Genomic DNA, 26,076 nt, shown 5'->3' with positions numbered 1-26,076 from the left:
ATTACTATATCTATTAAAGAGTTAAGTTATCTTATAATCGAGAATATAATTTACTTTAATCTCTATTAATTTTATAGAAATAATAGTAAGATATATTAATTAACTTTATTATAGATTTATCTATATTTAATAACTATAACGCTATTTAAATAGCGATTAATTAATTTATTAAGAAATGTTATTATATAGTCTATTTCGATATTAATAAAGATATTATCGCTAAGAAGATAGTTAACTTATTACTTAAAGAAGTATTTTATTTATATAATCTATCGATCTTAATAATATTAAATCGAGGCTCTTAATTTATAGCTATTATATAAAAGTCTTTTATAAATAATTAGATATTATAGTTAAGCTATTAATAGCTTTTTATTTTAAAATTAATAAATAGATTAAGCGAGTAAATTAGAATATAAAGCGTTATCTTTAAATATATTATAATTATATATAGAACGACTAAGATAAGATAGCTATCTATTATCGAAGTTCGTCGATAATAATACTATCTTATCGATTATTAATATTTTATCTTTTCTTATAAATAAGAGATTTTATTCTTAAATAAGTTTTAGCTTAAATATTATTAATTATAAGATTACTTATAAACGTCTTAATATTACTTAAATAAAGAATATTATAAATTATATAAAATATATTTTTAAATATATTCGAAGTAATATAAATTATATTTAAAAGACTATAGTTATATAAATTATTAAATATTAATAAAAGATTATCTTTTAAATAGATAATAAGATCTTTCTAAGTAGTAAGAATATTATCTTTAATCGCTCTTTTTATAAATTAAATTATAAGAGACTTAATTTATTTAAGATTATAGATCTTATAAAAATCTTATATTATCTAAAACTTTTATTAAGTATAAGAATCTATAATATCTTTTATTTTAATCTATTAAATCTGGCGAAAAATAACTTCTTATTAGAATAAATAAATTCTTCTTTAAAATATATTAATATTAATAATTAAATCGAATAGATTATTAAAGAAATACTTAGCTCTAAATTAATTAATAGTTATCTTAAATATAAAGTTAAGTAAGAAGATCTTAATAATAATCTTATCTAATATAATATAAATAATAATAAATTCGAAAATTGTTAAGATCTAATAAATAACTTTTATAAACGATATTTTAAAGAGTCTTATTTATAAAGAGTTAACTTATAAGATAATAGAGCTATTTCGAATATATCGTTTTTAATTAAATTAAAATCGTTCGATATCTTTATAATAGCCTTATTTTTTTAGATCCGAGAATTAATTTCTTAGACCTATATCAATCATTAATTATATTATATAAGGCCTTCCGCGTAGAGTTCTCTTACTTATTAATAGATATTCAAACATCTTTTGAAGCTATAACGCGTTATCTATAAATCTTATTATCGTCGTTAATAGCCTCTATTAATATCGATTATATAATATTCTATAGAGAAACTTATTTAATATTAAATTAGAGTTTTTAGCGCCTACGGCTCGATTCGATTTAATTTAATTCGAGAGCCCTCGATTAATTATATCGCGCTATTTTATAAACCTTTTATTCGCTTAGATATAGATTCGAAAATTATTACTAATTACCTCTACGTCTATAAATATTATTTTTACTATATTATATCGATTTTCTTCTAGCTAGACTCTCTATATACGCTTATATCTTAATTAGCGATATCGCTAAGAGCGTAAGTATAAAGAGCTACTATTATTCTTAATATCTCTTATAAAGAAAGATACGAATAATATAAATCTCGAATACGGTTATTTCTTTACTGCTTTTATTATTTTTTAGACGTTAAGCGTATATATATATTTATTTTTCTATCTTTCTACTTATTAATTATAGAGATATAATTTTATAAAGAGAGAGAATAGTATTATAAGCGTATTCTATATCCTTAATATATTACTTAGCCCTCTTACTTATTCGAGCCTAGCGTATCTTAATAGAGACATTTATCTACTACTTAATATCTTTCTTCTATCTATATAATTCGATATCTTAGTTACTACAACTTTGAACACAGCATACCCGTGGACCCGGAGCCCCCTCATAGCCAACGCTCCAATGAGGCTGATAGCCCTAGCGCCGCTTGCGTATGCAGTGTCTCAGGCTGGAGGCTTTGGCTGGCTCGCTGCGGGTACTGACGTGGCTGATCTGAAAAAGGAGTTGCAAAAAGTCGCAGATCAAGTGGCGCAAAATCCTGTTCCAGGGTCGAGCTCAGACTTCCTCCCCATTGGTGTGGGCTTTATCAACTGGGGTGTCGAACTGGAGACAGCGCTGGAGGCTCTGAGGGAGCATATACCCGCTGCGGTGTGGTTCTTTGCACCAAGGAAGAACGAAGACCTTGTCGAGTGGACGAGAAACATAAGAGAGGTGAGCAAGGGGAAAACAAAAATATGGATACAGATTGGGACAGTCGTGGACGCAATTGAAGTTGCCCGCTCTTGCCATCCAGACGTCCTTGTCGTTCAAGGTGCTGATGCTGGAGGGCACGGACTAGCACATGGTGCTGGAATTGTGAGCTTGCTTCCAGAGGTGGCTGATTCGTTACGAGGGATGGGAATGGGAAGTATACCTCTAGTTGCAGCAGGAGGTATAGTGGAAGGTCGAGGGGCCGCTGCCTGCCTGGCTCTGGGCGGAAGTGGCGTTGTAATGGGCACAAGATTTTTGGCAAGCAAGGAAGCCAACATAGCCAAAGGATATCAAGTTGATGTGCTTAGAACGACAGACGGAGGGAGGAGTACCGTCAGAACGAGCGTATACGATACGCTACGTGGGACAGTGTGGCCTCGTCAATATGGTGGACGGGGTATAATCAATCAAAGTTATCTGGACGCACAGAATGGTATGATTATAGATGAGAACAAGAGATTATATGAAGAAGCTCTACAGAAGGGTGACCATGGATGGGGGGAGAGTGGCAGGATTACTGCCTATGCTGGATGCGGTGTAGGCTTGGTGAAAGAAGTCAAGTACGCAAAAGAGATTATCGATGAAGTTAGACAAGATATATCTGAGGTGTTTTGGAAGCTCTCACATGCATCATCAAAATTATGATTAGAGCTACCCAGCTAATCGGAATAAAGTCACTCGAACTATTTCCCTGAGGGACATTTAAAACACCTGTTTGCTGGCTGAGTGATGACATGCATGCATATCCTCAGGCCGTTCTCTTCAATCTCCATGGAGAAGTTCTGATGCCATCGTGCCCGCTCGTGAAATCGTTTGAGAGCCTCCTGATAGAGAGGAACAATGCCAGGGAACTCGCATCATGATTCAGTCGTTTCAGGACCCTCACCGCCGGGAATGAGCTGGTAAAGAGTCAGCTCGAAAAGCTTCACCGGAGTACATGGTCGTTACCATGCAAATATTGTTGCCATTTAGTAGGATTTTCGGGAGCTTCGTATGAGAGCCGCTGTAGTCACTGCAAGCAACATCAGCTGCAAAGCTAGTTTAAATCTGAGCTGCGGCATCATAGAAAACGTACAATTCGGTCACATCCTCAAGCACCATATCTGAGCGAGGGATTAGTCAACTGTTCTATGTTGCAAGACAAGAAAGGCGCAAAGACATACTGACATAGTCATCGAAGCCCAACAGCGTACCTGCAAATTCTGGATATCAAGGTGGCTTAGCAGAGTCTCCTTGGACATGTGCGGGATTCAGATGGCTGTTTACCTTTATCCCCTTTCATCACCACCCAAATGCGTGAGCCAACGCATTTGTCGATTAACTCTGCGCCGAAGTCTCTTAGTATCTGACCTGATCATATTGTTACATCAAAAGTGGTCACATACCCAAGGGTAATAATTGAGATGTCATTTCTTGAAGTCCGGTATGGCGATTACCTTACTTTATTCTTCAGAAATCCGGAAATACTGTATGGAGGTTGGAGAACGGAGAATGGTCTGGCCGAGATGTGCTTATGAATATACTTCTGGTCCGTCGCTGTCAACTACAGAGCTAGCTACGGTATAACCCGGGTAAATCGCGGTTATATGCATGCAGCTCTTTCTGGACATGGCGGCACCAGTGGCTTTGGACTAAGCTAAATCAATGTTCTTGTCGGTGGTCTGCTGGTTCTAGGCGGCATTTATCTCTTCTATTAAAGTAACAGGTCTCCCTCTCATCCCCGTCTCTACCGAGTCTCAACCATCTGGCTCACCTCCTACAATCATGCTCTATCACTGTTGAAGCTGTCCAACAGCCATGGTGCTTGTATTCGTAGAGGATGGGCAAAAGAAGCAGTGGGTGTATCACTTGCAGAAGTGAATTTGCTCTCACTCACACCGCCTCCGCTCCTGCTAACATCCAACCTAGAGCGCAAGGTGAAATGTGATGAAGCCAAGCCAGAATGCGAAAGATGCAAGAAGGCAACCTACAGGTGCGCTGGATACGATCAATCTTGGCTCAATGAAGCACCGTTCGAGCGCGAAGCCCACAAGCGTATTCTGGTGCGGAACCAACTATACAATGCCAGGCATAACGCTTTTCTCCCAAAACAAGCTCTCATATCCCAAGGCCTTCTGCCTGCTGAAAAAGTCGCCCAAGAATTGGATCTGTCCGCCTTCCGAGAGGATATATGCCGCTCCTTTTTATTCCACAGACTCTGTTCAGGAGAGAACCTCTCCAAGGCTATAAGCTGGTGGCTGAATCCGACGCCGAGGGTCCAAGTTCAATCGCGAACACTGGTTTCAGCGAGCAAAGCAATGGTGGCTGCATTCTTCGGACGTATACATCAACAGCCACTGATTATGAACGAGGGAACGAAATTTTATGGAGAAGCGTTGCGGAATTTGTCGAGTGACCTGTCGCATAAGGTGAAAGCATATACTTTCGAGACGTTGGGCGCGACTATGGCACTCAACATGTATGAGGTTTGCCTTCGCTCATCCTACGCATCATGAGGAGGAAACCCTACTGACCCACATATAGATGATACACCTCACCCCTGATAGTACTGGATTACTCACTCACGCTGGCGGCATCAAAGATTTGATATACGCTCGTGGGCCTGAGCTCCATAAAAGCTATCCTGAAAAAGAAATCTACTTGGAAGCACGCGTAATTCTCGTGCGTCAACCCTAAAGTCCATAGGCCTCATGAGTGTCATTCCCCTAACGTTTTCCGAGCTAGGTCGCGAATGCGATCTTTTCCTGCCAAAGAACGTTCCTTGAGGAGCAAAAGTGGAAGGACGTTCCATGGGAGGAGGATGTATCAGCAAAGTCCATGTTCGATTACATAGTCGATGTACTCTCCGATTTACCCTACTTCCTGCAACAAGTAGCGCACGCCAACATCTCCACGGCTACCGACTTGCCCGAGCGGCCAGATAAAGAGTTATTGCAGAAGCAGCTTCTAGAGCGTCTGCAGATCTTGAGAAAACTGCGGGGGGAATGGCACATCAAATACTCGACTCCAGTGTGGCAGGTTCCTGTCGCATCTGCCTCGTCGCAGGGCTCCGACAGTATCAGGCCTCCATTTGACGCAGCTATTCACTTCGCAGACGTGTTCCGTGCCTATGAGTATTGCGCCTATCAGATGGCCTGTATTCTTCTCTTCTTGCTCTATCAGGATCTCTCACCCGAAAATCTCCAGCCCGTTGAGGACATCTTGCCCGGCCTTTTCCCCCACGGATCAATACAGAATGTAGTCTGCAACATCTGCCGCTGCACCGAATATCTCTGTCACGAACAAAATGGCTCCCGTGGCTACATAGTCCTTCAATTGCCTGCCACCATCGCTTACCTGGCTACCGACAAAAACTCACCGGAGGCCAAGTGGCTGTACCATGTATGCAAGAAGCGCGCTAGAAGCAGTGGATTTGGCTGGGGCGAGTTTGCAATGGATCAGGTCACGCCTCTTAGTTTGTGGATGGCCTCTTGCAGAGATCGACATCGAAATGCGGGATCGAATGGTCATTTTGCCGTGGTGCGACCGTGTTGGGCGGTGGATCCCAAGGAACCTGCGATTGGTAGGAGTGCGTCCTTACACTCCGACGCGGCTTTGCCTCTGAGAGCATGGAAAAGCTTAGGAGAGGCCGTGCGCAACCCATCTTAAAAGCCCAGATCGGTCTGCCCCGTGAGGGTAACGGGGAACCGCCCAAGGGAAGCTGATCGATCCGTTTCACGACGCTACAGCAACCCGCTATGGGCGACCGATCATTCCAAAGAGCGTCAATGTACATGACGACCGATGAAGCAAGTACCATCCACCGTTGACTTTTGTTCACAGGCTTTCATGTATAGACTATTGATATTCATGCTTATAGATCTTTATGCCTGTCACATGAATCCGCTGTTGGACACCCGGACAGGAGTTGGCCTAGAGGTATCGACGTGGAGTTCGGTAGGTGCGAGCTAGTGTGGACTATGTACCGTATGTTAGAAGACAATGTATGCTACTCTCAATCGAGCGCCCTCCGGTGGTGGCAGACAGGTTGCGTCCGTATCCTCGTAACAAGTCATGAACGCGGACGGGGACGCGGACGCTTGCTATGGCGTTAGAAGTCTGGATAAAGGCGCCGGAAGCACAGATTGAACGAAGTAGAATAACATTCATGGAGCAAAAAATCTGAACATCTGGTACTTTCATACATGTGCACAAAGTCATCTACTAGAGTCATCACAACATTCCTATCAACGCCCAGGCTCCCTGTCCCAGCACCGAGCCTTATTGCCCTTTCTCTTTGGCCTCGTCATTCCACTTCCTGATCCTGTTTGAGATCATGGTTTCGAAGTCGTCCCTCAACGCTTTGGGCGCGAGGGGGACAAGCATGCGAGCTCTCTTTTCCCCAAAACGGAAGTGCTCAACTTTGATGGCCTGAAGGATATATACGGCCACGGTGCTTAATTCTACGCGCAATAGAGCCGCGATCACATTAGATTCCATTGAATTTTTCTCCCAGAGATAGTAAGCGCGCAGGTGTGCCTTATTTGGTTTCATCTTGATGGCGGTGGGACGCGCTTCTATGTATTCAGTGACTGAAGCGTTGGCTTCGACAATCTCCGGGGCGAGCTCCTCTTTCGATGGGATGGATTTTGACGATGGCGGAGGGCGCGAGTCTAGAGAAGCGATGGAGGAGGAGGATGATACTGAGGATGCTGGCAGCTGCGGGTATAACGATGCAGGCTCTTCGATTGCTACCTTTTGGAAGTCGTCCTCTAGGAAGAAGAATGTATTTGAAGCAGCGTCTGTACTTCCTTCTTCAATCGACTCCGATGCTTCATCAAACGACTCTACTCTTTGACCATTCGCTAAGCGGATTGGTAGATTCAGTTCTGCGTGCGCAGGTCGAGGAGGCGTAGGTTCCAACGCTCTTCTCTTCGCTTCCAGAATGTAATAGAGTTGGAGAGCAGCGTACGAATCAGAAGCAGCATCTAAGAAAGGGTCCAGTCAGATGATCCAAATTAATGAGAAGGAGCTTGCTGACTTACATTGTGTCTGTTGGTAAGTTAAGTCCTGGCTGTTGCTCCAATCGCTCGTTCGTACATCACCCTTATCCAAGGGAAGCTGAAGATGCTCTTGGACTTGCTGTTTCAGTGAAACCAGCGTCTTGCTTATTTTCTTGACATTTCCAGAGGAGAATTTGACCAACTTGTACAAGTGGCTGAGTTCGAAAAGTCCGTGGGAATCAATACGCAAGAACTTCCGGAGTCTCGTGCAGTCTGCTTTGATGGCGACGCCCTACAACATCTCCAGTCAGAAACATCCTTGCCAAATATCAGAACTGAGTCATGAAAATTTTGAGGGAATCATTCTACTTCCGCAACGTGTCTCGCAACTCAAAATACAAAAAGGGATAGGGAATTGAAGCTAGAGAAGCTGCTTACGACTTTGCTTATTGAAGATGACTCCCTATCGAACATTTCGGAGTCAGCATTTCTACATCAGAGTGCAATCTAAACCACAAAACATAATTTGAGAGTGGCATCGAAGGCGGTATAAAGGTACCACTTTCGGAACATGTCTTGCGACTCGGGAAGGGACATAATTTAGACAAAACAGCACGGAGATAAGCCATACATGATTTCCTTCAGTGAGGGTGCAACAAAATCCTCGATTTGTTGCGCCTTCTCCGAGGTAGCGGCATTGGGATAACGAGCAATATGAGCGAGCAACACCCGTTCTTCACTCGCTATCTGGATCAGCGCGACGTTCTTCGTTATTCCGTCAGTCGCGGACGAATTTGGTGTCCATTCAATGTCAAAACCTATGACCTTTTCGTCGAGAAACAGCTGAGCTATTTTCTCGGTATTTTCCTTGTTCTTACAGTAATGCACCTTCACTTTGTCTTTGTCTCCACCCGGTCCTTGGTACAATGTATAATGCCAGTAGGATGCGGTACTGGTAGGCTCAGCAAGCAGGGCATTTCGCAGCTTAACTTCGGGAATATGAAAGCCGAGCGGAGTGCGGAATGTCTCATCATTCGATGGAGGACAGCGTTCAAGATGAGCAGATTCAGGAGAATGGTCACCATCATTCGAACCAGGACTCTTTGTTGCACATCCAAGTTGGGTCTGAAGCATATGCATTGTGCTTTTGGTCGAGACAATATTTTCACGGCCATCGCGATGTTCATCTCGTGATTCAATGCGTTGTTGCGTTGGCGGCTCAGTCCAGATCTGCGAACTTGTTCCCTGGGACAGTGCGCCGTGGATGAGATGGGACGCACTCTGAGAAGGTGTACTTTCATGGCTGGACGCAAATGTGATGCCGTGAAAGCTGTCCCAAGTACGGTCAGAGCCAGGTCGTGACACTGCACTAACGGTATAATCAGTTGCCTGCTTCCTTATAGAGCGGAAATGCATACGCGGATGGCATTACTTTCAAGACAGCTGGTGTATCCCGACGAGAGCTCCTATCTGGCACAGCGTCTGTACTCATCATGAGAAGAGGCCTTGCAGCGCGGCGGCTCACGTTCGAGGCAAGTCTCTGCTGACGGAGCATGGTGGAGAGAAATAGGCGCCATTAGGACCAGCCCCATTGCTGTCCCTGACTCATAGGCGACAAGTTACGCCAGATGAAATCCGAAGACGCGTTTCGCTTTTCGCTGCTCTTAGATGGCGGTGGCGATACTGGATTGGATTGATTGGATTGGCGGAGATGTGCCTGAACCCGGATTCTTAGCGCCCGAGGCCTGCACAACAGATTCAGCCCTACGAACCAAACCAGTTACAAAAATTCGTGTCCGCAAGAAAGAAATTTATAGCAATGTTACCACTTGGACTGTATTTACCTGTTTCCGAGTGACCACAATGCCCAAGTCAGGGTCGGAAGTGTCTGATGACTTTGAATTCATCGAGACTCCAGCTGCTCCAACTTCTGTGCCTCCCCCTGAGGACTATGGAGTTAGGACAACTACCGTGAGTACCAACTCATTCGGCAGCTCCAATTGACTCTGAAATGGATGACCGGGGATATGTGGTCATATTATCAAGGCTGACACTGGCTCTGTAGTACCCTTCAATCAAGAATGGTCCCCTCCCTGCCGACTCTGCAAGCAGCGACAGCTTCAATAATATTCTACTCGGTACAATTCTCGCCGTGGTACCAGCCTACTTGGCGCGTCAGGTCAACGGAGGCCTTTTCACCTGCATTTTCTTCGCCTTGTTCACCAGTATTCCCATCCTAGCCACATTCTGGTATCTAGCTTCTACAATATCTCCGCGAAAAAATGAGAAGGCTCGATATCCAGGTAGACCGGTGGAGCATTACCTGCAGTTCCACAGCGAAAAGGATAGAGCGAGATACCATGGCAAAAGCAAGATACCAATGGAGACCTTTCACGAGATGTACTTCGATGGCGCCGTCGACTTCAAAGGCGATGCCTTGGAGGTGATGGAATACCGCCATGACTGGGCAAATTTCAGATTCACACTCAGCCTGTTCCGCTTCTTCCTCACTGGTATGATGCCAGAGGTTATCATGCACACTCGCTCTCAAGGTGAGCTACTTTTCAATGCAGGCTGGCCATCTGGTCTCTAACGGCCCCAGACGAGGAACAGGTGCGAGACCATTACGACCGCGGTGACGACTTCTACGGTTGGTTCCTAGGTCCCCGCATGATCTACACTTCTGGCATCATTTCCGACATCAACAAGGAAGAAAGCCTCGAGCAGCTGCAAGACAACAAACTCGGAGTTGTGTGCGAGAAGATTGGCCTCAAACGCGGTGAATCTTTACTTGACATTGGTTGCGGTTGGGGGACGCTTGCCAAATACGCCAGCACGAGTTATGGAGCACATGTGACAGGAGTCACCCTCGGAAGGAATCAGACAGCGTGGGGTAACAATGCATTGCGGAAAGCGGGCATTGAAGAAAGCCAAAGCCAGATCCTGTGTATGGATTACCGTGATATCCCTTTGCCGCCCGGCGGATATAACAAGATTACGTGTTTGGAGATGGCAGAGCACGTTGGTGTTAAATATTTTTCTACCTTCTTGAAGCAGGTCTACGACATGCTGGATGACGATGGGGTCTTCTTTCTGCAGATCGCTGGCATCCGGAAATGCTGGCAATACGAAGATCTGATCTGGGGGCTCTTCATGAACAAATACATCTTCCCCGGAGCGGATGCATCAACACCTTTAGGATGGTTCGTGGATAAGTTGGAAGGCGCTGGATTTGAAGTGAAGGGCATCGACACCATCGGAGTCCACTACTCCGCAACACTTTGGAGATGGTACAGGAACTGGATGGCAAACAGGGAGAAAGTCGAAGCGAAGTATGGGAATAGGTGGTTCAGGGTACGTCTCTTGTCTTCCAACAGCCGCACTTGTGTACTGATGTATCGTTCCAGATCTGGGAGTTTTTTCTTGCCTACTCAACCATCGCCTCCCGCCAGGGTTCTGCGACTTGTTATCAGATTACGTTGGTCAAAAATATCAACTCCACACACCGGATAGAAGGGGTCCCTACTCAATTCGGCCTGAGAGGAGCACTGGCAGCGTCCAATGTCGATGCTGCAGCGAATCGCTTCAAGAATGTTGCTGGTGGCTTAGGAGATCAGGTCCGACAAGCGTTGCGATCTGAGTAGCCAACTTCTGTTTACTTGGACATCGACATATTTGGATGACCAGTTCGAGAGTATAGTACAGCGAAGTACGCGAGAATCTGTGTCGTGGACACCAACAATAGAGTCGCTCAAAAGTCTCTTTCACCAGAGTCAGATCTAGATTTGCTTCAAGGTAGATACTGATAAAGATGTCGCCCCTTCAACATGGCCTGTAGAACTACGTGAAGCTTTTGGATGTACCATTGGCATTCATTCATGACTATCATACCCTTGCTCTCACAGCCGTAAATGGCTTTCAACGCGATACAGAGAGAGTTACGTAACATGATCCGTACGTAACCAACAACATGCCCCATCCACCACACTCCCATCAGACCGCCATCCCCACCCACTCCGTTCGGCACTCAAGGCACCGGGACCGACACGAACCTCGCCAGACTGGGCACCCCCGCACCCATCGCGAACAGATAGTAATAGCCGGGGACCAAAACGCCCGGATCGAGGGGCAACGTCATGGTGTAAGTGGTGCCGTTGGCGGTGGCGTTCAACGGGATACGCCGCTGGTCCGTGTTCACGGTATGCGTTGTCGCGCCGAGTCTAAGCATGGCCCAAGCGGTGACTGGCGAGTCTGTGGTCGCGGTTAGAATTCCGCCGACGCCGACTTGAGAGGGGGCTGATTCTATGACCGGTCTGATGGCTCGGCTGCCGTTGGGGTTGAACAGGTAGCTTGGGCTGTAGATCTGGCCGTCGTAGTGATTTGTCGCACAGGCTCCGCACAGGCCACCCCCGGCGGATAGGATAGTGGCGTCCGGTAGGAGGATCCCGATTGAGTGGTAGTTACGGGGTATGGCCTGGGGTGCGAGTTTTGTGAAATTGGTAGACACAGGGTCCCACATTTCCGGTTGAAGCTGGCTGCCGTTGTCAGAAAAGGGAATACCATATTCTTGGCCACCCGAGATGAAAATTGCTCCTGTGGGAAGTACAACCGCGTTGGCGAAGATTCTTGGGTAAGACATCGGGCTGATTGTCTGGACGGTGGCTGCACTCATCGCGGTACCGATCGTGATGATATTGGCATTTGCCGTCGCATTGGCGCCTTGCTGTGGACGTGTGAGCAATGGTTTGCGGTGTATTCAAGGCAGCGAGACAGGTATACGTAATCAATTGCCCCACCGACTACCAGAATTTTTCCTGCCGTAGCATCATACATGACCGCGTTTCCGCACATGGCGTCGCCATCAGCGCGATCCCCCGCCGCTACCTGGCTGCCCGTTCCATTGGTGCCATACCAGTTCATAGCTTTGCTCGGTCCTGCCTGGAAGATCGTTGCACCCTTCCAAGCAAAGAGCATTCCCTACAGCATCTATAGTCAGCATTGCTTCTCCAAGGCAACAGGCCTGAGGCATGAGCCGGGCTTCAATAACGAAAGCAGTGGTTTGCTTCTGAGTATCGTCTTTCAACCCAAGCTACGGTAACGGCTAGAAAGGGGTGATATTAAAACGTTCGTACATGGTTATCAGCACGGTATACCAGCTGCGCATCGTTGGTCTGACGGGGTTCTCCAGTCAGCAATGACTTCTTCTTGACGAGAATTGGAGTATTGAAACATGTGCTTGGAAGTATGAGACTCCCGGATCATGTCTGGCCGCTCTCGAGGACGTCCAACTGAGGGGGTTCAAGGCAGCGGAAGTCCTACCAGCATAGGAGCAACTGGTGCACCAGGAACTAGGGTCCAATTATTCGTTGATGGGTTGTAGATTTCCCCTGTATAATGTGTGAGCACAAGAAGCACGGAACATTGACAACCGCATTATTCAAGGCTTCATACCATTCTTGCCGCCCTCGTTCCCACTCCAGGACCCACCGATCGTAAAAAGATTGCCGTTGGAGAGTGTAACCATCTATATGATTTGCGAGTCAGCGTGTCTCTTCTGAGATCAATATGAGTGGTGGAACAGGTCTCTGGAGTGCTTTACTCCTGCGACAAGTCTTGCAATTCGGAATGCAGTACGAACCATGAAGAAATGACTCGGAAAACATGACTCACAGATTGATAGCCGCGAGGGATCTTCATATGTCCTTCTGCTGTCCATGAACTCATTTCTGGATCATATATACTCGTTTTGGCAGCATCATTACCACCTGCCATCGTTAATGTCAAGTATGTATATGCCCAGATGTTGCACTGACCTGTTGCAACGACTCGACCCTTGGCGTCTAGAGAGAGGCCTTCACAAAACATGTCGTGCTATCGGACAATTCGGAGTCAGTATGTCCTTATAACAATGTAAAACGGGTGACATGTCAGGTTCTGGAAGTAGCATTGAAGGCGAAAAAAAGGTACCACTTCGGAAATACGTCCTGCCGCTCAGGACGGGATGCGCTTTGGGACAGAACAACACAGAGATAAGCCATACGTCTGTATTGGAAATGTTCCGCTGGGAAACTAGTCCTGTGGTCATATTGTACGTGGCAGTGAGCGTATTTTTGCCGGCGCTTCCAGCGAAGGTACTGGCAGCCCAAGATGACCACACAAGGATGTTTCCAGAACTATAGTCAATTGCTGCGGAGACGGGGACAATGGGAAAGTCTATCTGGGATAGGATATATCAGTCAACATCGCGAGCGTTCGAACAGGGACATTAGGCCAGCTCACGGTAGGACTCCACTCTCCTTCGCCTGAGGCTGGAGGAGGCGTACTGGTCTCGAAGATATTGAAGGATGCACAACTAGTCCAAGGCCCTCGACTTCCCGCCTCTGTTAGGGCAATGATCCTGACATATCGGGCAAAAGAGGCTTCGAATATTGTCGTTTTGGTGCTATTGCTGTCCTGATATGTGCCCAACGCAACTGGAGTCCAAGTGCCATTGTCTACACTCAGAACTATCTGGTGCTCCCCGATATTGCCGTTGCTTGGACCATCTTGGCGTGGTATATACGCAATGCTGTTGATTAGATAAGTCTGGCCCATGTCGATGGTCAGCGCGTGTGGTAGGGAAGCCTGGATACATCTAGTGTCAGCATACATTTGGCAGACGCACCCTGAGATGTTGATTTTAGAGGTTCATTACTCCACTCATAGCTGAAGACGGTAGCCCAACGGTATAAGTCGTATGCCAAAATGTGTTCAGATTGCCGTCCAGGACGTTGGAAGGAGGGAAACCAGGCTGATAACTATCGGCTGTAGCGACCCAATTGGTCTTTGGGATGGACGTGGAAATGAGGGACTCTGCGGACCGACCCTCTGCTATCGCATCAAGGTTCAACCCATCGAGCGTGGCTACACCTTCGGTCACCAGGCCCCCGTTGTCAGTACTTGCCGCCTGCACTGAAGCTGCTGGTTTGTTGAGGGCGATTGCAGAAGGCGCTATTGCATGGATGTGTCTTGGCGCAAGAGAGACTATTGCCATGAGGTGTAGCAGCGTCTTCACTTGCGTCTTTGAGATGGGGAAAAACATTGTAAAACAAGGGTTTGTAATGCCTTGACTATTCGGGAGGTCAATGAACTGGGGATCTAATACACAGATCTAAGATATGCAAAAAAGTTGGACACATGAGGCCTAAGGAAAGGCAAACGATAGGAAAGACAAGAACGATGTTGTCTTGGCTGTAGGAGTGAAGCCAGGGATACGTAGCAACAAGCAAGATAGAGCCGAAGACTCGAGAATGAATGCACGAAGTTACAGAAAGGGTCGCTGCCTTGCCCCCACGGGCAGCCGGAGAGATGGGTTCCCTGCCCAGAGGAGGGATAGGATAGCGCCATGAATTCGGGCCTGCAGGCACACCGAGAGTAGCCTTTTGATATTCAAGGTGCTTATGCCTGGCATACACTGCGGAGAACGGAGACGGAGATGGGATCCACCCAGGGAGAAATCAAATTGGAAGCAGAGTGAGCAACTTGGGTCATGCGCCAATGAACGTTGCTTCATCCTGGCTACCTTAGGGTCTGGTACCTTAGGCCAGCAACGACTCGAAAGGAAGCTTGAGCCGAAGGTTGAAGTGACATTCGCTTTTCGCCGCTAGTCTTTTCCTTTGCCGTGCTGCCGCGCAAGGGCCGCGCGCCGCCCGATTGCCTTAAAGTAGATGTAGATCATCGGTGGCCGTTTTAAACCCGGATGGACCAAGGTACTTTATATTTTTTCTTCATCGCGGCGTGCTACTTTTTTAGACTCTCAAGCGCTCTTTTCGTCTATCATTCCGTGTCCATGATTTCACTATCTCATCTGTGTCTTGCGGCCACACCCATGATAGGGGGAGCGCTAAGCTGAGTTGCGACCCAATGAACAATTTCGCATGACCTTCATAATGCGACAGAAAAGCACTCATAGATCTTTCGTGAAATATGCCGCTTTCGCCTCAAACGCGTCCATTATCCTCGTGCTTCGCTCCCCTTTGAGAACGAAGTAGTCTCAGTACCCTCAGATAAGGTTCGTTCATCTTTTTTGCTCTGACTTCTTGCTATCATAGGACCGAGGCTTCTCGCAGTACTCAGGGTTCGGCACCGCTCTCCCCTATGCGACAAATCCTCGATCACTAACCATGCTATCGAAAGCATTCAGGTCATTCAGCTCATGTTCTTCTGTTCTCCACCTCGGCTTGATTACGATAAGGTAGTGTGGCTCCGTCATCGCGGCGCTGAAATCAACCAAAAGCCCGCCACTTGTAGTTCCGTGCCTGAACATCCATCGGTAGATGCCCAATTTTCGCATCATTTTCAGACCCTCAAAATCTTCTTGACCAATCGCGAGGTAACTAGTACATCTTCGCTGATCAAGTCTTTCACGATGACTCGAAATGACTGTCTTATCTACGCTGGCTTGATATACTCGCTGTCGGGCGGATCCCATGCTTCAACATTGAAATTCTTTATTATCTCCTCTTCCCTTTCCGCCGGGATTGTCAGGAAGCCATAGCAACGCACCGCTAATTTTCCGTACACTTTGGTGTCAACGATTCGCCCATAAGCGAGCAATTCGTTGTAGAAGGGATTCCTATGGCCGCGGAGAATATCAACGGATATGAGGTCGTGCTCCTTGCCCAATAAAGCTGCGCGGCCACTTTCATCGTCATAGAACTTGAACTATGTAAAGAAGACCATACCGCAGAGAGGCGAGGAGTCAAGGCGAGCTGCGCACCTTCAGCGCGTATGGCTTAGAGCCATCCAAGCTTCAAACACGTGCGCGTGCCCTCCTCCGGAGGTATTTTCGGGGTCAGTATCGCTTATAAGAGACAAAGAATGTTGATAGCGGCTGAACGGTCTCGGAATGGAGAGAGTTACCGGCCTTTACATCTTGGAAGAGGCCCGTCGTAAAGAGGCGATTGATGCAATTGAGGCATTTCCTTGACGCTTAAAGCTCCGTTAGAGGGCATGAGCTGCTGGCTCTGCTAACGGAGCGGCGTTTGATGATCTATAAAGGAATGATAAAACTATAAAAAGTCTGGGGAGATTGGTGAGTTCATGCAAAAGTTGTCTACCTGTGCGAGGAGGTTCCGAATGGAGGAAAACAGTCGCTACGACCAGGGTGGCCTTGAGTCCCTACGATTCTGATGAGCGGGACCCATCAGAATGTCGGATAACTGTCCTTTGAGGCCCGAACTGTTGCCACCACTAGGATACACAGCATTTCCGTATGGCGCTCTACATTCTATCTCAAATTAAGGTTTAATCTCCGACCTGACGAAACCCGTTTCAAATCTCGTTGTCATGCGGCGGGGCTAAAAGGATGGACCATCCAGCTAGCAAGTTTTGGTGAGAACAACGACTGCTTGTTAAATCTTCTAGGAAACTTTGGCTCTAGCAGAGTCTCGGCTGTAGACGGTCAGGGTCACATGCAGACTACTCTCACAGCCTTGTGCGCATCATGAATAATATTAAAGAAAGCAAGAGCCGAAGAGTGACCAGGAGATTCGAATGGGCTAGTAGGGCGTACGGCTGACATACATAAGCGAGATGCATGTGGCAGGTAGCCTTGCAGCAGGGTGAGTTCAGCAGACCAATAGGAAATCACAATCAACGGACAGTCTTGCGTGGCTACGAGTTTCACTTTCGAAGGGGATGGTTGAGGTGCATCTACTAGCGCTGATGATGCAGAGTCTCGTCGCAGGTTGATCGGTACCTACCTTAGCACAGCCATCAGCTGGGCGGCGATCCCGGAGCTATGTCGTGCGGCCGAGAAGTCTGCCTCCAATTGAATCGTTCCCTGAGTGTACCATAACCGGCATCCGTTGGTGGGTACTTTCGTGCCAAGAAGATAGACGTTCCATCAAAAGTAGTAGAATGGCAGGACACCGCCAAGAAAAACGTAGCTCTGCACCAAGACGTACAAGTACGAAGGGTGAAGTAGTTCAAAGTTTAGAGGACCCGTTCCATGATTGTACTCTTCTCTCGTTTACGACCGATCCACCATGCAAAGACCCTACAACGGAGCCAGATATCATGACACCCGATCCTTTTGCGAAACGATGGAAGTTCGTTCTGGTGCTAGGCATGCTTGTCTACCGCTTCCTAGTTGCTCGTCCTTCGATAGCCAAGAGCCGAAAGCTTGGCGAGAAAGCACGCGCCTACAGGCCGAGAAAGCCTTCGCAATATGACTGTAGATGACGCACAGGCTATACCAAAAACCACTACTGAATTGGAGTTCCCGAAACTCTACGAAGTTTCAACGGTCATGGCTCTCTTCAGCGTAGGCAGCGCGCAGAAGTGCCTTTGCGACTCGCCGTTGACTGATCTGGACGTCTAGACATACGGAATTCCCGGTATATCTTCTCCCCTTAGCAGCGACGGGGCAACTCAAGGATCTCGAAATTGCATCGAAGCGGGCTGCTGATGCTGGGGTGCTCCTTCTCGAATTTGGACGAAATAGACCAACATGGGAAAGAGCTATCGAAGCTATAGCGCGAATGGATTTCCGGAAAAAATGGAGCCATAAATATGAGGATGCACATATGGTTCCTGCTGACGATAATAAACAGCTTGCAGATTCGCAATTATATACCCCGTTGCCCAAGTGACCTGCCAAACATCGCGATCTTTGCAGAATGATGGTTGTTTCGCTACTGGTAGGCCGATTGCAACGCTTGATGATGGGAGTTCCAGAGGATTGTCTGTGCTCTCCTTGGCTCATCGAATTCCAGGTACCCCAAGTCACCCGCTATGTATCACAATGTAATCAATGGCATGCTCGATGGTCGAAGGTTACTGGTTCGCTATTTCGCCTTACCTCGACCTGATTTCCCGCGAGAACATTGGATAGAAGCCGGACGTGACAGTCACAATGAACGGTATGATTGGTTCAGTTACTTAGCGTATCCTTGGTATGCGACGTTGGGGGCCGGGAGCTTGGATTCCTAGGCTTCTTGGATCCAGAGTACCAGGCGAGGACGGCGACAAGTATTATCGCCACGGCTACACCTTCGCTGAAATTGGACCCCAAGCTCTCAGCACTATAAGGGATGAGGGAAATCGATCAGACTCGGGGTCAATTGGTTCAATGACATCGAGGAGGATGCCTCTTTTCGCCCCAATAGGTGAGAGACTATGGTTTGTGAAATGTACCAGCATCTGATGTCTTCGACTCGCATATGTTGCTTGGATAAGCTTTCTAAGGGCTAATCGGATCATCCCAGCCTTCCCTTCTCGAACCCCCTCCATAGCCTTATCTCCCCAGATGGTTCCGTTGTGCGCTTTCCGATCTTGACCAAACCAACAAAAACAGAGGGGTAGACCGGGAGTAAACATATGCGGCACGCTTCACCGCGAGAGGTACTCCACGTACACACGGACTACGGCGCGCTTGGCTTGGCCCGCTCTTTGTGCATTATTGTCCCATCTCTCAGCAGCAGCGCTATTATTGCGACTTGAAAGAAAGCTTCCCAATTCGTATTGATGTCGAAACTCCCAATGCGCTTTTGCGTCGAGAATTGAGCTCAACTCCGCAGAAGTGTGGCAGGAATGGGCGACCTTCTCATTTTCACGGAAGCGTGCATAAATGGACGCAGCTAAATTATACAATGATGAGAGCACTTAATCGATGAGAACCTGCCGAGTAAGCCTCTGTTCACTCATTACGGTATCTAGTAGTATTTTGTCAACGGACAACGCTTCTGCATGGCAATCGTTTTGGACCCCAAGGGGGTAGTTGACGGGCTATTCTTGCCATCTACTTGTTACGGCCGTCTGTACGCTCCGTACCTGCTCATGGCCTCGACAGACAATCCGGGCATGAAAACAAGAGCTCACGAGGATGGTCGGAAGATGGACTTGGACATGCTCAAGATGACGAGGGTCTGAGCGTATTGAGGTCCTGGCATTGCCGTTGATCTAGCTTCGAATGGATACTGCCCCGAAGATCACTTGATGCTTATGTTGGCCTGCTCAGGTTCGCGACTCTAGTGCTCGGTAGAGATAGCGTTTTTGCGATTTTTCGACGCTCTTTCTTCGATAGCTCATTTCGTGCAAAGCGATCTTTTCCCTTCATTCCTAACAAGCCGCAAAACGCTTGGATCATACCTCGCATGGATGCAAGCCAAGTGCTTACACCATTAGTAGACGATCTCATGACAAATCCATCGGACCTCACCGAGTTCGCATCGCAAGGAAAGAAGCCGCTCCGAATTAGCTTATCCCGAGACTGCAATGCCACCCGTGCATCCCCCGGGTAGTCGGAGTAGCTCGGTGAAAACGGTTTCGAATTCGTCAGTGTTCTCCATGATGTATGCTCCGTCTAGGCGTCGAATTAGCTGATGTTCGCTAGGCGAAGCCTCTGTTGAGCTGTGCAGGGTATCAAAAATTGAGCGGATATCCTTGCACTTGCTCAAACGTTGTGTGCTGAGATCGTCGCGGCCAGAGAGTTCTTTGCTGATCGACTGTGGCTTACCGAAACACTCTCTGGACCGGGGCTTCGGAACTTCTTCGGGGTTGATCGATGTTGAGATTGTCGGACGGAGGGCTTATTTTTGGCCGCTTGTGGCTTGGCGGAAGGAATTTGGCCCAGAAACCAGCTGCTCGTCGACAGCAATGCGGGGCTCGGAAATCCTTTACCCAGATAGTTCACGAAAGATGCTGCTTGCGCGCATTCTCCGTCATGTTCGCCATAGGACCGAGTGGAAAGATCCCTGCCCCTTGAGTCGTGCCTGAGTTCCAGAAAACGTATGGTCTGTAGCTTTCGACCAGCCAGAGCTTCTCGCGCTGGATCCAAACCTGCTTCTCGGCTGCGACTTCTTGGGGAAACAAGATTTGATCTGATGAGACTGTACGGTATGGAGGATCTGCTCAAAGTCCCAGATTTTGTGAGATTGGAGATAATCGCAACGGAAACACTCAAGCAGCACATTAACCAATATTGGTATACCATCTTTCGATACAACTCTCCAATTTCTAAAGTAGCCACGCAAGCCTGCTCAGCTCAAGAAACAAGAGAAAGAAGTTTATCCTCCCCAGAAAGCTACGAGAGCGGCTTTCGGGAAAAAGAGATTCATAAATAAGAAGACGCAATCCATACTTGCTTCTTCGGTTAGTAATCGACACCTATGCTCCATTTTATGGCTTCACACCACTGAAGGGGCATACCAATAGGGACACCTCACAGAGCCGCTGCTCCAGCGATCCTTGATCAATATCGCACCAAGAGCCTCTCGTTCCTCTCATTCAGTATCTGTCACGTCTGAGCAGCATGGCTTTCACATGTAGCTCGAGGTCAAAACAGGGCAAGAGGCGGGCTTGGTGCCTGCATCATTTATTACCATGGCATTCGATGCACCAAAGGAGGCGCATACAGTCAGCTCGAGTCATCGCTCATCTGCTTCCACTATGACGCAGTTTCTGCCATTTGCGTGACCACTACATGAGGGTCGCTGCGGGCATAGACCTCTCGGAATCTGGCCCTCATACTTCCATTCCCCCCTGTGTTAACAGCCTCGCACTTATCCTACTCAGCCTCTCAGTGGTAAGACTAGACCAAAGTTGAATTAGCATGACGCGAATGAGATTGCTTCTTAAGGAATTGAACGCTCAGAAGATACCTACCGTGTTGGCTCAAAGCCCTTTGCCTGCATAATGGACATTCTTGCTTCTCACCCAGCCAGTCTAAAATACACGTGAAGCAGAACGTATGTCCGCAAGTTGTAGATGACGGATCTTTCATCGGCTCGAGGCACAGTGTGCATTTTCTTTGCTGCTTCGGTTGTAACCAGGCGAGGCATGACGGATCTGAGAGATCGTAGCGCGGGAGGGAGGACGTGGGGAGAGGCGTATGGGTTGTAACTGAGATACGATTGCGGCTGGTATCTGCTCTCTCCATGGGTTTTGAGGGCTCCAGCAGGTCGCTAGCTTCTTGGGTTCCTTGGTGGCTTTGGAGACCTATCTCCACCCCATCATCGAGGAAAGCACTGGATCCCTCTGTTGGTAGAGCGGTTGTGATAGTATTCTGGACGTGCAGATAAGCCTGCACAACTATTTGAAGCACTAATAGCACACCGAGAACTTCATAGCCTACGCGCTGTTGGGAGGGGGCCAGGCGCTTCGAGAAGATGTAGCGTAGCCCGAAGAGCCGCTTGCTGAGGTGATAATAGGAGCCTGTGAAGTAGAATACCGCGAGAAAAATAGCGTATATAGGGGAAGTCGAGACTGAGGTTATGGTGGACAGGTTCTCTAGGAGGTAGAACTGGAGACGATAGTATAGAGAGGCTCTAGAAGACTTTGGCGCCCGACTGAGATTGCTTTCGATCTTGAGGCGAATGCGAGAGCGAAGACTGGGGAGAAGCTTGCTGAGGGTGTAGGGTAGGAGAACGGCCGAGAGTACGTAGCCCGTGCGGCGACCTATGGTAGGAAGCTGCCTGGACTGATTTTCGATCTGATAGATATCACAGTACTCCTCGCCCAGGCTGCGATTGCCAAGCACGGTAGTGAGCCCAAGATAAAGCAGCTCAGTGAATGTGCGGGCTTCGGAGCCGTATCTGTGAGAGAACCGCGACCCGTATAGACGGCGAAGGATAGTAGAGAGCTGCTCAAAGAGGACGCCTTGGAAGTGAATATCTTTCTGATTGGAGCGTATTATGTCTGGAGCGGCAGCGAAAGGGAAGGCGTAGTCCGAGGTCAATGATCTGGGAACGTCGTGTACGTGATCGTTGGGGAGATTGGAAGTTGCCATGACCTGTCTCTTCCATACTCGATGTTCCAGGCATATACTCCGTAAGCTTCCTCGAAGCGTCTCCACATTTGACTGCCTCGGCACAAGATCCATTGCCTCTTTAAGGTCGCAAGCCACTTGGCTTCAAGCGGCACCCGAGTATGCGCAAACTGTACAATACCTTACTCTCAAGCTCGCGTGAGCAAGAAGACTTGCTCTAATCACATTCATTCCTTCTTTTGGTTTACACCTTTGAGAATGTTCGGTTGATTATGTCTACAGCATGGATGGGGATCCAGCTGTCGAGCCTGAGCTCGACGCCTTTAGTCTACTACTGCCTTTGCCGTACAGAATCGCAGTCATCCTTGTTCTTGGTATGCGTTATCCTCTCCCAACTAGCCAATGCAGTGTGGCTAATACACTCTTAGGCGTGTGGGCTTGGGGGGTTAATTTACACTACCTGTCTATCCTGAAGATCGTGAGCATGGCAAGCACCATACCCGCAGTATCATTTGGCTGATGGGATTGTCCAAGGATTTGCCAATACTGATCAAGTATCACACTCGAACCTCTTCCAGCATCCCTCCGCACCACCGCCGAACATACCAGCTTGCGGCCACAGTAACTGTGCCCCTCATCATTTCTATCCTGCTCTTCTGGATTATCACACATGGACAACCGGCTCTGGTCCTCGCGTGGGATATCCTCCCTCAATCGTTCCTCTTCCTACTCGCCGTCTTCTTTCTCCTGCCTTTCCAACGCCTGTCACGAACAGGCCGATACCGATTCCTTTCGACTTTGAAACGTGTCAGCATTGGGGGGATTGCAGAAGCAGACAATGGAAAGTTCGGAGACATACTTTTGGCCGATGTCTTAACATCGTACGCAAAAGTTCTCGGTGACTTATTCGTGTCTTGGTGCATGCTTCTGTCTCCGGGGCTTTCGTCTACGGGCAAGCCTGATCGAAATTGTGGTGGCGCCTACATGGTGCCACTCATCATCAGCGTTCCCAGCATGATACGGCTCAGGCAGTGTTTGATTGAATTCTTGAGGGTCAGAAACAACCCTAATAAGAATGCAACCACAGGTTGGGGCGGGTATGCGGAGGCCCTTTCGTGGAGTCAATACGAAGAGAGAGCTGATTAAATCACGCAGACAACATCTCGCAAATGCTCTGAAGTATTCCAGCGCTTTCCCAGTCATCGTGCTGAGCGCGCTGCAGCGAGGGACGAATCCGAACGATTTTGGCATGACCGAAGCGAGTTTATTCCGTTTGTGGTAGGACATAGCTTCTAGACCTGTACAAGGCCACGATTGACATAGGCCCAGGTTGTTCTTTGTCTTCCTCAACTCCTTCTACTCCTTCTATTGGGACGTTGCCAAAGTACCAATCCCTCATCCCTACATGCACTTGCTCGGGATGCGTTCTGACCAATCAATTCCTTCAGGATTGGGACCTCACTCTGTTTGCTCCCTCCTCCGTGCGCAATAACCCTGAGCACCCGTGGGGATTACGACGACACCAACATTTTCACAGTAAACAAATGTGAAACCCCTGTACCCATATCAAGATGTTACAATAGTGTAGACTAACAACAAAACAGGTATTACGGCGCAATATTAATAGACCTTATGTTGCGGTGTACATGGAGTTTCAAGCTCAGTCCGCATTTAGATCACTTTAATGATTTAGAAGGATCGATCTTCATTATGGAGTTCTTAGAAGTCCTACGGCGTATGTGAATGACCCTTTCAACATGTGCCGTTTACTCATTCAGTATTAGGGTGGCTATGGATCTTCTTTCGAGTGGAAACGGTGAGTAGGCTCATGAGCCATTCGCAGTAGCAGATGATTCTAATGCTTTCACAGGAATGGGGTATATTGATTCATGAGCCATCTGAAGCAGCCAAGAATTGCTAATGCCACGGCAGTTCGTACCAATCGCGGTCCACCGGCAGAAGATATATTGCTAGGAGACATGATGGACAGCCCCATGAGCCCAACATTCCCGAAATAAGACGTGTACATTAGGTAGCATCATCCAAGACTGGCACCAACTCCGCCGCTAATGCAAAACATCTGCCCCGGTCCAAGAAATTCTGGACAAGCATCCTAGAGTTAGCATTGCTTTCTCGAAAACTCGATATCTTTGGCATGTCTACACAATGAACATTGCCAACAGATGACCCAAGTTTCCAAGACTCTATTCAGCAGATGAAATCTGGACTTGAAGTTACGCACCTCCTCATCCGGCACCACAATCTTCTGGTATTCTTCGTCTTGGAAGCAAGCAGCTATCATTGCGTACGAAGGGGCTTCAAATATAGCCATCTAGGACGGTTGGAGAATGCTCCTCGAAAGCGGCATGAATGAAGTGAACTCACGCCGTCGGCATCAGAGACAGGGAAGCCTACTTGCTTCAATTGTGCCGAAGCCTACGCAGGGTTTCCAGGTCAGCATTCCTTCTTCAAGGTCAAGCTTCAAGGTCAGGATTGTGCTGTGGGCCAACGAGGTCTCTGCTCCCGAAAAAGATCTTCGGGCTCACATCTTGGCATAGACGGGGAACGAATCTAGCGGAGGCGTACTTACTTCTTCATTGACATGAGCCTGCAGAGACAATATAGACGATGTTAGCCCTATGCAGCCACGGACCGAGAGTACCCGACGCAAGCTTCACGCATTTGTACATAACTGAGCAAATTCTTCTTGACGATGGCAATGCTGCTGAAAAGCTCTGCGTGCTGGTTCTTCCAGTATTGATGAAATTCATCGAGGCTCATGCCTGGCTTTCGGTACACGAGAAGCGTCAACCTCACTCTGTCCTTCCTCGCAGCGAAGGACTTAGTCTTCGGTTTCTGTTCGTCTGCCATGGAGGGCAATGGCTTTTTCCAGTGCTGTTTTCGCTTTTGGGTTGTTTTATGAAATGCAGAAAGTGGGAATGACGGGGGTTGGATACAAACCTCCAGATCACAGTTGGAAAAATTGTACCCCTCAATCTACGGCAACACACACGTACCATACTATCAGGGTCTGGCTCCCCTGGAATCTTCGTATTCGCTTCTTGTACAGATCCCACGCACGCCGGGTCGATAGCCTCCCCAACTTGCAGGAATCAGACCCCTTTTCTGCAAGATCACCTGCGTGATTGCGGTGGACAGGGTATGAAAACGCCACCGAGACGCGTAGGATCACCGACATAGCTATAGCTACTAAGTAGCCTTGAAACTCGAGTCAATGGATTCCCTTTTTCCTTAGGAACTGTACCCACGCTTCTTCAAGTTACTGTCTAGCTCCAATATCTGTAGTCGGGCTAATCTCTCCGATCTTGGCAAACGTACCTTAGCATTGTGGACGCATACTGTCACAGAAAACTGGGTAGGTTCACCCATAAGCTCGGGACTGACCTACCCGAGGAGTTCATCACTAGACCCTGTTGTGCCCTGCGTCGGCCGAAAGTCTTTAAGGACCCTGCATTGGAGAGGGTAATGCACTGGCAAGCCCAGCGGATACCTGGATGAATGGTGTTGATGTCGTGCAAGCGATAACGGAGAATGATATATATGATAATACGAATGCGAAGTCGGCACCGCAAGTCCTGGACAGCGCTAGTATCAGCCCTAAGCTTAGTTCCGAAGGCAGCCCGGGAGTGGGAGAACAGGAGAGACCTTGGAAACCATCTCCTGGCAGCATATGAATTGAACTTTGGAGATCTCTTTTGGGCGTTGTACCGGGCGTTGGGCCCCAAACTGGGCTAGGCCAGGTGCAGTTCCGAAGCACTTGCAAGCGCATTGTCCAGGCAGCCTTCATCAGGGATCTTAGCGCACGAGTTTTGGCATCCGGACTTTTGGTACCGACCTCCGTAGAAGACAAGACAATAGGCTCTTCTTTTAGTCGATACATGCAA

At 47.7% G+C, this 26,076-nt stretch overlaps 12 protein-coding genes across 12 annotated transcripts; 5 read left to right on the top strand and 7 right to left on the bottom strand.

Moving 5' to 3' along the window:
* Positions 1-2,092: 2,092 nt before the first annotated feature.
* Positions 2,093-3,085, top strand: HO173_012503 (uncharacterized protein; the record flags this gene model as incomplete). The annotated part of the gene is made up of 1 exon (XM_037314372.1): positions 2,093-3,085. One exon carries the CDS (start codon positions 2,093-2,095, stop codon positions 3,083-3,085), a length of 993 nt encoding a protein of 330 aa, XP_037158755.1.
* Positions 3,086-3,297: 212 nt separating this feature from the next.
* HO173_012502 (uncharacterized protein) lies at positions 3,298-3,850 on the bottom strand (the record flags this gene model as incomplete). Its single annotated transcript, XM_037314371.1, has 6 exons — positions 3,298-3,339; positions 3,389-3,452; positions 3,516-3,543; positions 3,604-3,642; positions 3,707-3,763; positions 3,826-3,850. The coding sequence occupies 6 exons, from the start codon at positions 3,848-3,850 to the stop codon at positions 3,298-3,300; spliced, it is 255 nt and encodes an 84-aa protein (XP_037158754.1).
* A 409-nt stretch (positions 3,851-4,259) lies between these two features.
* On the top strand, positions 4,260-6,088 carry HO173_012501 (uncharacterized protein; the record flags this gene model as incomplete). The annotated part of the gene is made up of 4 exons (XM_037314370.1): positions 4,260-4,296; positions 4,349-4,905; positions 4,964-5,101; positions 5,165-6,088. 4 exons carry the CDS (start codon positions 4,260-4,262, stop codon positions 6,086-6,088), a joined length of 1,656 nt encoding a protein of 551 aa, XP_037158753.1.
* Positions 6,089-6,700: 612 nt separating this feature from the next.
* Positions 6,701-8,977, bottom strand: HO173_012500 (uncharacterized protein; the record flags this gene model as incomplete). The annotated part of the gene is made up of 5 exons (XM_037314369.1): positions 6,701-7,407; positions 7,465-7,714; positions 7,861-7,885; positions 8,054-8,791; positions 8,841-8,977. 5 exons carry the CDS (start codon positions 8,975-8,977, stop codon positions 6,701-6,703), a joined length of 1,857 nt encoding a protein of 618 aa, XP_037158752.1.
* A 308-nt stretch (positions 8,978-9,285) lies between these two features.
* On the top strand, positions 9,286-11,066 carry HO173_012499 (uncharacterized protein; the record flags this gene model as incomplete). The annotated part of the gene is made up of 4 exons (XM_037314368.1): positions 9,286-9,393; positions 9,488-9,974; positions 10,025-10,776; positions 10,830-11,066. 4 exons carry the CDS (start codon positions 9,286-9,288, stop codon positions 11,064-11,066), a joined length of 1,584 nt encoding a protein of 527 aa, XP_037158751.1.
* Positions 11,067-11,449: 383 nt separating this feature from the next.
* HO173_012498 (uncharacterized protein) lies at positions 11,450-13,287 on the bottom strand (the record flags this gene model as incomplete). The annotated part of the gene is made up of 6 exons (XM_037314367.1): positions 11,450-12,145; positions 12,202-12,399; positions 12,555-12,593; positions 12,742-12,809; positions 12,874-12,946; positions 13,093-13,287. The coding sequence occupies 6 exons, from the start codon at positions 13,285-13,287 to the stop codon at positions 11,450-11,452; spliced, it is 1,269 nt and encodes a 422-aa protein (XP_037158750.1).
* A 216-nt stretch (positions 13,288-13,503) lies between these two features.
* Positions 13,504-14,503, bottom strand: HO173_012497 (uncharacterized protein; the record flags this gene model as incomplete). The annotated part of the gene is made up of 3 exons (XM_037314366.1): positions 13,504-13,635; positions 13,702-14,046; positions 14,117-14,503. The coding sequence occupies 3 exons, from the start codon at positions 14,501-14,503 to the stop codon at positions 13,504-13,506; spliced, it is 864 nt and encodes a 287-aa protein (XP_037158749.1).
* Positions 14,504-17,632: 3,129 nt separating this feature from the next.
* Positions 17,633-17,785, top strand: HO173_012496 (uncharacterized protein; the record flags this gene model as incomplete). Its single annotated transcript, XM_037314365.1, has 1 exon — positions 17,633-17,785. One exon carries the CDS (start codon positions 17,633-17,635, stop codon positions 17,783-17,785), a length of 153 nt encoding a protein of 50 aa, XP_037158748.1.
* A 2,073-nt stretch (positions 17,786-19,858) lies between these two features.
* Positions 19,859-20,398, bottom strand: HO173_012495 (uncharacterized protein; the record flags this gene model as incomplete). The annotated part of the gene is made up of 1 exon (XM_037314364.1): positions 19,859-20,398. The coding sequence occupies one exon, from the start codon at positions 20,396-20,398 to the stop codon at positions 19,859-19,861; it is 540 nt and encodes a 179-aa protein (XP_037158747.1).
* Positions 20,399-20,975: 577 nt separating this feature from the next.
* Positions 20,976-22,285, bottom strand: HO173_012494 (uncharacterized protein; the record flags this gene model as incomplete). The annotated part of the gene is made up of 2 exons (XM_037314363.1): positions 20,976-20,995; positions 21,070-22,285. The coding sequence occupies 2 exons, from the start codon at positions 22,283-22,285 to the stop codon at positions 20,976-20,978; spliced, it is 1,236 nt and encodes a 411-aa protein (XP_037158746.1).
* A 169-nt stretch (positions 22,286-22,454) lies between these two features.
* On the top strand, positions 22,455-24,189 carry HO173_012493 (uncharacterized protein; the record flags this gene model as incomplete). The annotated part of the gene is made up of 10 exons (XM_037314362.1): positions 22,455-22,545; positions 22,600-22,649; positions 22,706-23,268; positions 23,327-23,449; positions 23,501-23,555; positions 23,620-23,717; positions 23,776-23,906; positions 23,956-23,987; positions 24,042-24,048; positions 24,104-24,189. The coding sequence occupies 10 exons, from the start codon at positions 22,455-22,457 to the stop codon at positions 24,187-24,189; spliced, it is 1,236 nt and encodes a 411-aa protein (XP_037158745.1).
* A 10-nt stretch (positions 24,190-24,199) lies between these two features.
* Positions 24,200-25,042, bottom strand: HO173_012492 (uncharacterized protein; the record flags this gene model as incomplete). Its single annotated transcript, XM_037314361.1, has 5 exons — positions 24,200-24,271; positions 24,414-24,503; positions 24,557-24,607; positions 24,762-24,779; positions 24,839-25,042. 5 exons carry the CDS (start codon positions 25,040-25,042, stop codon positions 24,200-24,202), a joined length of 435 nt encoding a protein of 144 aa, XP_037158744.1.
* Positions 25,043-26,076: the final 1,034 nt, after the last annotated feature.

The sequence above is a fragment of the Letharia columbiana genome (genome assembly GCF_014066305.1).
Source record: "Letharia columbiana isolate WasteWater2 chromosome Unknown Sc0000082_s0, whole genome shotgun sequence".
NCBI classification, from domain to species: Eukaryota; Fungi; Ascomycota; class Lecanoromycetes; order Lecanorales; family Parmeliaceae; genus Letharia; species Letharia columbiana.
This window is presented reverse-complemented; position numbering and strand designations above follow the sequence as displayed.